This window comes from Heterocephalus glaber, unplaced genomic scaffold, assembly GCF_053883595.1.
Source record: "Heterocephalus glaber isolate CG9 unplaced genomic scaffold, H.glaber_assembly_v1.0 deba00001472, whole genome shotgun sequence".
Classification (NCBI taxonomy): Eukaryota; Metazoa; Chordata; class Mammalia; order Rodentia; family Bathyergidae; genus Heterocephalus; species Heterocephalus glaber.
This window is the reverse complement of record NW_028258315.1, coordinates 21,134,107-21,143,076: the sequence shown is the minus strand read 5'-3', so window position 1 is coordinate 21,143,076 and position 8,970 is coordinate 21,134,107. Positions and strand designations below refer to the sequence as shown.

The following is an 8,970-nucleotide window of genomic DNA, read 5'->3' as shown; positions in this document are numbered from 1 at the left end:
ATCTTTCTGTATGCATTAGAAATATCAAGAACCACTGGTACAGGCAATAGTTCAATTAATTTACAGTACTGCAGATACATTCTATTAAAATGGTTGAATTGGAAATGACCCATGGACTTCCTAAGAGCCATGCAATGTTTGATTTTAATATAACTAAAAATATATATTCCTCAATTAGTTGTTCTCTGTCACATTCTGAAATGCTCTTACTTAACGTCTTTAACACTGCCTATTTGCATCTCTTTCATGTCACACAAGCATCACACGGAGATGATCTGTGCATCTTATGTACTGCTCAGTCCCCAGCGCTCTCTCTGGGCCCCAGTGCAGTGCAGCCATGCCCTCTTCCTTGTAGCCAGAATAATTTCTCTGCCAGTCCTCACCAGAACAAGCCCAAAGATAGTAAAGCAATGTTGTTATTATGTTACTAATAATTCTGTATATTTTAACTTTTAACAGAACAAATGAGACTTTCATTCAAGGGAAGTGTCCTTGTCTTTTCCTACTTTTGCTTTTAAAATACTTTTAAAGATGGTGTCATCAAGATATTTCTGGACTAATATCAGTGCTATGTCCCAACTTCTAAAGGTAAAAACAAGGACAGAAAAAGGGCAGGGAAAAAGAATGGAAAGTGGTGGTGATGACACGCAGGCTGAAATACAGGTACGGCTGTGGAGAGACCTGTAAAAAAATTGCACCAAGGGGAGAACTAATGATTGACAAATTCCAAACTGCAGAGGAATCACAAGTGAAAGGGGGGATGCAGGTCCTGTTGACAAGTGCAGAGTGGTGAGAAAGGAGCTGAGCTGAACATATTGTTTAATGAAGTGTTAATTAGATCACCAAGAGAGGTGGATAATGACTGTGATGAAGAGTGGACCAAGGTGTGAAAAAATTGCAAAAAAAAAAGGTAAAAACAAAAAGAAAAATTAAGTGAGACTGGGTAAATCACGAGAGGACATGAAACCTGAGAGAGCATCTGGAAAGAATGGTCAGTCCTTTCTAACACTCCAGCACCTTTGAGTAATCTAGTTGGGCAGCTCATTAAAATTATGTGTGCAAGGGTAGGTGTGCTGGAAAGAAAAAGCAAGGAGCCAAGGAATGACTAGAGCAATACAATTACTATTTCTACAGCTTAAAAAAAGTCAAGAATATAAAGCACTCAGGGAGATGCATTTAAGAAATATCCATTGGAAAACAGTGAGTGGGTCCTAGGGAAATAACAAGAGCAATAAAACTGGGCATAGGAGGGATGAATCATGCCCCCCAAAAAGAGAAATATTTAAAATTGGATGTGTCTGTGTAACTCAGCTACCAGTGAGGGAATTTAAAGAACCTATTGAAGAGCAATATAAGGAAATGGAAGATGAGATTTCAGTTTCTCTCTGTGTATGAGCAAACTAAATATAGAATTATATATCACAGCAAGCTGCTTGCATCTGATAAAGGCCTCTAAACAAAGGTGTTTGTTTTCCTAAACAAAAGTGACAAGCTGAGCTCTAATTATTTCAAATGGCATGGTTCATTCTCTGGATTACACAGAAGAAAGTACACTGACATAGATTATAATGTCTACTTTTGTGCTGGGCAATGTGCTTGACATCTTAACACATATGAGCTCATTTGCTTTGCACAACAATCTTGCCACCTGAAAGTCATAATCATAACTTTTAGTGGAAGGAATCTGAGATCACACAGCTTTTATACAGTGATGGCAGCTTTAAATTGAAGGTTGGGGGCAACTCCAAAGCCAAACACCACGAAGCTGCTACTTATATTACAGAAGCTGATAATGAACATTGGAATTATTAAAGGGAACTTTAACTTCAGGAGATACATGCCCTGTTCAATATATTTATCCACACTCAGATTTGGATGGTAAATTTGCATAATTTGATATAACCCCCTGGAGCTCTATTCTTGCTCAAGTTTGTTATTGGTGTGAGATAAACACACATATAATAACAAAAGAATTTTAATAAATAGTACACGTTTATTTTTTTTAAATCCTTAAGGTCCCTATTGTGCTTTCCTAGGGATAATAAAATTCCCCAAGACTTTTCTGAGGGTGAGCTTAGCAAAGAAACAGGATTTAGTCATGTGTTCTTTTACTAATTAATAATCCTTTGTTGACTGCTTAATATGAAGAAGCCACTTTGCTAGATTTTTACAATAACCAAAATGATCGTAGTTCCTGCCTATATGGAATGTATGACTTATTGGTTGATTAACAAACAATAAATGGATAGTTATGGGAGAGTAGATAGTGTTAAGAAAAGCAGGGACTTATGGAAACACAGAGGAATGCTACCTAATTGTGTGGGAGTAGTTCAGGGAAAGTTTCATCAGGAGGAGGAGGTAATGGAGGTAAGCAGAAGGGACAGCTCCTCTTGGAGTGACAGAAACAAAGGAGAGAAGGGCACTTGCCAAATGACCCATACCAGGAAACTGAAATAGATAAAATTTGTTTTTTAGGGGTTTCTAGGAAGACTTAGCCATTCTGTGACTAGGACTCCCCTCGGTCGACATTTGTCCCTAGCTACATCTCACCATTCAGGACTCTTTCTGATTGTTTCTGAGTATCTTATGATGGCACTTTCAGATCATTGCAGTAAAGTTAAAGTTTACTTGTAAAATCAAGATATAAAGAGAAAATTGTATGGTCTCTGAGTTACTCTACAAAATCACTTAACGATATCTCAATCTCAGATCCTATCTCACTAATATAGTCAGTTTTTCTCCAGCAGTGGAAAAGATAACCCTTTATATCCAAGACAGACAGCTGACTTGCAAGATTGGGACCAGCCATACCATATGTGTAGTAGGTAGATTCCATTCCTTTAAAAATATCAAATTCTGAGGGATTCCTACAGCAAGCAGTGTGTCTACACCACAGGAAGTGGAGGGGAATAACAGACACAAGTTTTCTTTGGTCTATTCACCCTTATTGTTGTATAATTTTGATGTGGCTCATGTTCAAAAAATTTAACAATCAGATGCCCCTTTGTCTACTTGGGGACCTATGCGTTATGGAGATCATGCCTACATGTGTTGTTATGAAGACAAGTGACTCAAATAGTGAGAAAGCCTAGAAAAAATAAATAGCTTGGCCCTGGCATCAAGTGGGAGATTGTTCAGTGAAAACTGCCTGTATCTTTCAGTCACCTAATATAGGTAGCTACCTACATGCACACAGAAGCATCCCAGTCAGAATTTGCCAACAATCTGCTGGCCAGTTTACTCTGTCTGTCTTTGTTCAGAATCGGGATGTGGTCTACATCACGTTTTAAGTTTTATTTCAGCACCATGATCACAAGGCATATTTGATAACACACAGACCTTCCAACATTTACAAAACAACTATTGTGTGTTTATTGTGGGGGGTAAAATATTAATAAAACACATTTCTTTTTTCTTCCAGTCTAGTGGAAAAGCAAACAATACACAGGAAATTAGAATATGATCAGTGTGAACATAGAGTTGTGCAAGAACCCACTGAGTAGCTCTTAGCTTGAGCAGCTCAGAAGACAGAAAGAGGTTTTTTCTAAATGCAGGGATCTGCATACATCCATGGAATGTGTAGCAGAGGCTTTTCTTTGACTAGAGTGTTGAAAATGAAATAAATAGAAGATGCCCTGTGTGCTCTGAACATCTTAGATTTGGTGGAAAGCTAAAATGAAGGTATGAGCCATAAAGAAGAGTATACACCTTTGATGAAAATTTTCAGAATGAGTGAAACCTAAATTCTGATGAAAGAAAGCAATAAAATTTGTATCCCTCAATAGCATCTTTGTCTAATTCTGCCAAAGAGATGCTTTTGTGAAATACCAAATACTTGGAAATCCTTACAAAAACTTGTATGCTACCTGTGTCTGCAAAGCACTCACAATGTAATAGACCTGCATTTGCATGGAGTGCTTGAACTATATCATCAGAACATTCATGAACATGTTTGGCTAATAACAACAGAGCTTCACCAAAGGTCAAGTAGAGGGCTTTGTTAAGGTGATTAATCAATGATCAATAATTCTGTAACTGAGGCATACATTGTGCAGAGGAAAACAAAAACAGTGCCAGAATTATTGAGAATTTGTAACAACTTTTTCAGTCCACACAAAAACAATTTTTTGGCCACCAAAGCATACAGATGGGGTTTATTGCGCAGGAAAAGAGAGCTAAGAATATAGATTTTTTTCATGTTTCTCATTCTTTATTGGGCCATAATTATGTTTACTAATAAGTGTATCACTCTTTACAGGTGCTATTAGTTGGATTACTATGTTCACTACAATATTATAGTCACCAAGAGAGCAAATGTGGTGTCACATCTAAATAAATAGCTTTTTCTAACATTTGAAACAAAAAAGGAGTAGAAACAACAATAGAAAGGGACTCAAATGGAAGTAATTTCATTTCCTATCTTTCAGGTTATTGAATCATTTCAGAAGATGTGCTTCCATAAAAACCTTATCAAAATCATACACTCGCCTGTGGCAAATACACCGATCCATATCCAAACTTCCTGCTGTCACATCTTGAAAATAATGAATGTGCAATTTCCCTCATCATTTCACCAAGTCATTTAAAAACAAAAGAATTGTCAGTTGCCAAAATGCATTTTTTATGCACCCTAAGCAATGTTTGCTCATATTTTATTTACCTTGAAATTTCTAAATGTTCGTTTCAAAATAGCAAAGAATGGATACTTCCATTTTATGCAATAGGAAGTTTAATTCAATGAGAAACAGTAAAATATAATGGAACAAAGCCACCATGATTTAGAAGAAAGTTTTGCCTCTGAATCTTGGATTTGTCATTTACTTGAGAAAATTACTTAACATCCCTGGATTTTAACAGAATCTGTCTAATTAATTGTACTAAGACTTGAGGTATGAAAAATAGTACAGTAAGTCCCTGACTCATGAATAAGTTCCATTCCAAGAGAACTGTTCCTAAATCAGACTAATTCATAAAATGACAGAATCTTTTACAGTACACCTGTGAAAGTAGGTAACTCAAATGTTCATAAGTTAGAGACTTGTTAAGGATTCAATATTAGCTATTGTCACAATTACTTGTTATTAATGCTAAAATAGCTATTTTATTCACTTCTGAATTCATACTGTTTAGCGAACGTGCAATATAGGAAAAAAAAGAGTTTAGGCTGTTTAGATCAGTAAAATCTATTTGAATTCTGAATGTTCTGTGGAATGCCGAACAACAATTTAACTTCCCTGAACCAGAGATTCTTTCTATAGAAAATTTAAATACTAATACCTAACTTCTTGGATTATTATAAAAATTGAGGCTTTTTTCACCAAGGTACATGCTACCTAATCAATGAACAGTAACTTCTAGTATTAATATTACTGCACTAGAAGTTGTTGGAAAACAAGAGATCATCTAACTTAGATACCTTTAAGTCCAAGAGTAGTGGAAAATAGGGTTGCCTTCAGTTGCCGCTCTGCTTACTGAGGACACAGCATGTTCTATGAGGACCCTGGTATTCATGAAGTCTCTGTATGCATGCAGGGTTGATGAACACAGAATTAAACACCTCAACATATGATTAAGTATATTTAAAGATCCTGATAGTAGCACAAAGTCACTAAAATGATGCAAAATATCCTACAGATACTATGTATTTTCAAAAGTGGGAATATAAAGCAGCTATCTTATTTTTATCGGAAAGACTGTTAAAGGACATAGTATTATGTCCAATAATAGCAATAGCCCAAAAAGGTGAGAGGGTGACCAAACAATTTTCTCACCCTTATTTTTCTCCAGATCAGCTGCTTGGCAAAGCAGAGTATTAGAAACTCAGTTAGTGTTCTAGTTTGTTATCATCCAAACATTTCAGGTAAACCTGTGTCCACTTATTCAGACCAGTAGTAGTGACTATGATAGATGGAGTGAAAGACTACCCTTACCTATACTTAAGAAGATAAAGATTTCTCAAGGCTGATTTTAAAATATTCCTGTACAGTATCTAATTACTTTTCATCCAGGATGTATAAAAGGAATATTGCATTTAAGAACAAATTCATTAGAATCCAAGAAATAGGCTTGAGAGATTTGTTTTAAAGCAATCAACAATTTTTATTTTGTAGAAGTGAAATAGTTTCAATCAATCATTTTCATCAGAGCCCAAGGGAAGAGGCCAGGGCTAAAAGCCAGAAGAGATGAAGAATGGCATAGAGAGCCCACGAGGAAGAGGTTGGGAAGGGACACTTATTTGCCTTTTCAGATTACTTGTGGGATCTAGTGACTACACTGAGGAGACCAGGTGGGAGTATTTGGATGGAAATTAGCACCTCACAGAGTACCACAACCCTAACTTCTACAACAAACTCTATGAAACCCAGAAAGGCAGCTTCTATAGGTATATCAATGAGACAGCTGGGAGCAGAATAAAGGCACAGCCAGGGTTAGTTCTTAATTTTTAAATAACTTCCCTTTATTAAAAAGGTTGCTAAAATCTGTGCCTTTTCTTTTACATACAAATGACACATAACTATGGCGGGCTTTAGGCTATGAGGAGATAGAAATGGGCAGCCAGAGGTTTCCCCAGGGCCTCTCATGGGTGGGTCGGATATCTGGATGGGACACTGTTCTTCTTCAACCCTCCCAACCCAGCCATATCCCCCACTGGCAAAGTCACTCCTTCAGATCTCAAAAATACAGGCACCCCAAATGTTTTCATGAAAAAAATGACTTCCAGGACTCCGTGAAGGGCGTAAGGATTAGTGAGGGAAGGCTACGGGCTCCTAATAGTTGTCCCACTTTCCCTGAATCTATACAACTGAGCAGGTTTTGGAGGAAGGGACAGGAGAAGCATAACAGTTAGATGCCACCCGCCAGCTCCACTACCACTGCAGTTTGACCACTGCCCTGCCCAGGTTCCGGGAAGTCACCTCTGCCCTTTATCTTCCTTTTTACTCCTGCCTGATTCCAAGACAGAAGTGCAGGATGCCTAGGGCAGGGAACAGGGTGTTAGGAAATGGAACGAGCCTGCCCCATTACACAGCAGCATTGAGAAGCAGTTCTAGATACCCAGAGGCACCGTGGCCACATCTCTTGCTGGGCAGTAGGGGCCTTGACTTAGATCACAGGGATGGGGATCGGGTAGGTGAGCGAGCCAGGTGATTTGTCACATCCAGCTGGCCTGTCTGTGTCAGGTGGTCTGTGCCTTCCGGGGGCCTGTCCCTTCTAGGCAACCAGGCTCTTTTACACAACCTGTCCCATCTAGCTGCTTGTCCATTCTAGTTGGACCCTCCTTTCAGGGTGACCTGTCCCGTGAAGTAACCTGTAGCATTAGTAGCCTGCCCCGTCAGGTAGCAAGTGGCTTGCCCCATCCCCTGGGGCAGGGCTAGGGGAGAGAGTGAGCGGAGGCAGGAACAGTTTGGCTGGGAGAAGGGGTCTCGTGATGTAAGCTGAGGCCGGTTTCTCCTCCCACAGCGGAGGGCCGCAGGGACGGGGCAGGGCTCTTTCTGAAAGGCACTGACTACCGGACGCCCGGGGCCTTGGTCTTCTCCTCCTCTGCCTCCGCTTCACGCTCCCCTCTGGCCTGTGCCTCATCCTTCTTGGCCTCCTCCACTTCTTCCCCAGAGCAGTCCAGCGCTGAGGCCCTGGACCGTTTGGGGGCATCCCCAGGCGGGTCCCCGGTCTTCCACTTCAGCAGCACCTCCTCCTGCTGCTCCTTGGCTGGCTCGGGTTCCAGCCCAGGCTCCAGATCCGGGTCGACGTCGGCGTCGGGGTCACGGGCGTTGGCGCAGCCCGCCCCCTCCTCCTGTGCCGCTGCTTCGGCCACTGCCACTTCAGCAAGGAACAGGTTGTTCGCCTTGACCTTGGCATCGTTCTCCATCTCCCACAGCCCCTCACGGAAGCCTCTGCGCTTGCTGGCCCTGGCGAACTTCTCCTTGCACTCCTCGTATGGATAGAGGCTCCTGGGGCTCAGGATGGCTGTCTCGTAGGTACCGAAGAAGAATATCTGGAACCTGTTGGGTTGGGCCCTATGCTCGACCCAAGCAGGCCAGTGCGAATAGCCCTTCACCTTGGCAAACACCAGGTCCCCGGTCTTGAACTTGCGGCTGCTGGGACTCGCCATGGCTGGCGGGTGAGCTGGCGCTGTAGGACTACCTGGGCCACCGGAAAACGACACCGAGTCTGCACAGACTAGGGCCGCTGGCAGGGCGCGCAACGCTGCCTCAAGGCGGGAGGGGCAACGCTCAGCATCCAGAGGGTTGCAGAGCCATAGTCTCCGAGGCTCCAGAGAGCCTAGTGGCAGTTGTACTGAGAATGACCTTGGGGCAATGTGGAAAGAAGACACAGTGACAGGATTACCAAGTATTTCTGTGAAACTGAAAGCAACGGAGGGCACATTTACAGTTCCTGCAGGCCCCTGTCTATTCACGACGGAAGATGGCAACCTTACGTCAGGGGCACCCATGAAATGTCGGGGCCAATGGTTTCTATCATTTTGTGGTTTTCCTAGGGCCTGAATCTGGGGCCTGCTGTGAAACCGGGTCAGCTGTGTGGTCAGGGAGTCAAGGGGGCAAACTTGGTAAGAGAAATTGTAAATATTACCTTGTTTTCATGGTCACCATGGTAACACTATGACCAGGGCCAACCAGAAGTGTCAAAATTTCCTACTTTGCACAGAAAAGTTCCCATTTGTGAAAGATAGGACGATATAGTTCTAACACTGATAGTGTGGCTAATGCACTTAGTATCTTTCTGATAGAAAATTGAGCTTCTTATGTCTAAGAATTGGGAGGAACTTTACTCTTATCAAACATGTTGGTAACCAAGGATTACCCTGGGGATACAGACTAAAAGTATAGTCTCTAAATTGAGAGAATATTAAATTCTTCAGTCTATTTGAAATTGAGAGGAATGGGAGTTGTAGTGTATCAATAATTGTACAGCTTTCTGTGTCTTTCTGAGCCCTGGTAGCTGTAAGGGTACAAT

General features: G+C 41.2%; 1 protein-coding gene across 1 annotated transcript; it reads right to left on the bottom strand.

Annotated features, from left to right (window-relative positions):
- Positions 1 to 6,120: 6,120 nt before the first annotated feature.
- On the bottom strand, positions 6,121 to 8,618 carry Hdgfl1 (HDGF like 1). The gene has a single exon (XM_087181819.1). The coding sequence runs from the start codon at positions 8,447 to 8,449 to the stop codon at positions 7,505 to 7,507; it is 945 nt and encodes a 314-aa protein (XP_087037945.1). The 5' UTR covers positions 8,450 to 8,618; the 3' UTR covers positions 6,121 to 7,504.
- Positions 8,619 to 8,970: the final 352 nt, after the last annotated feature.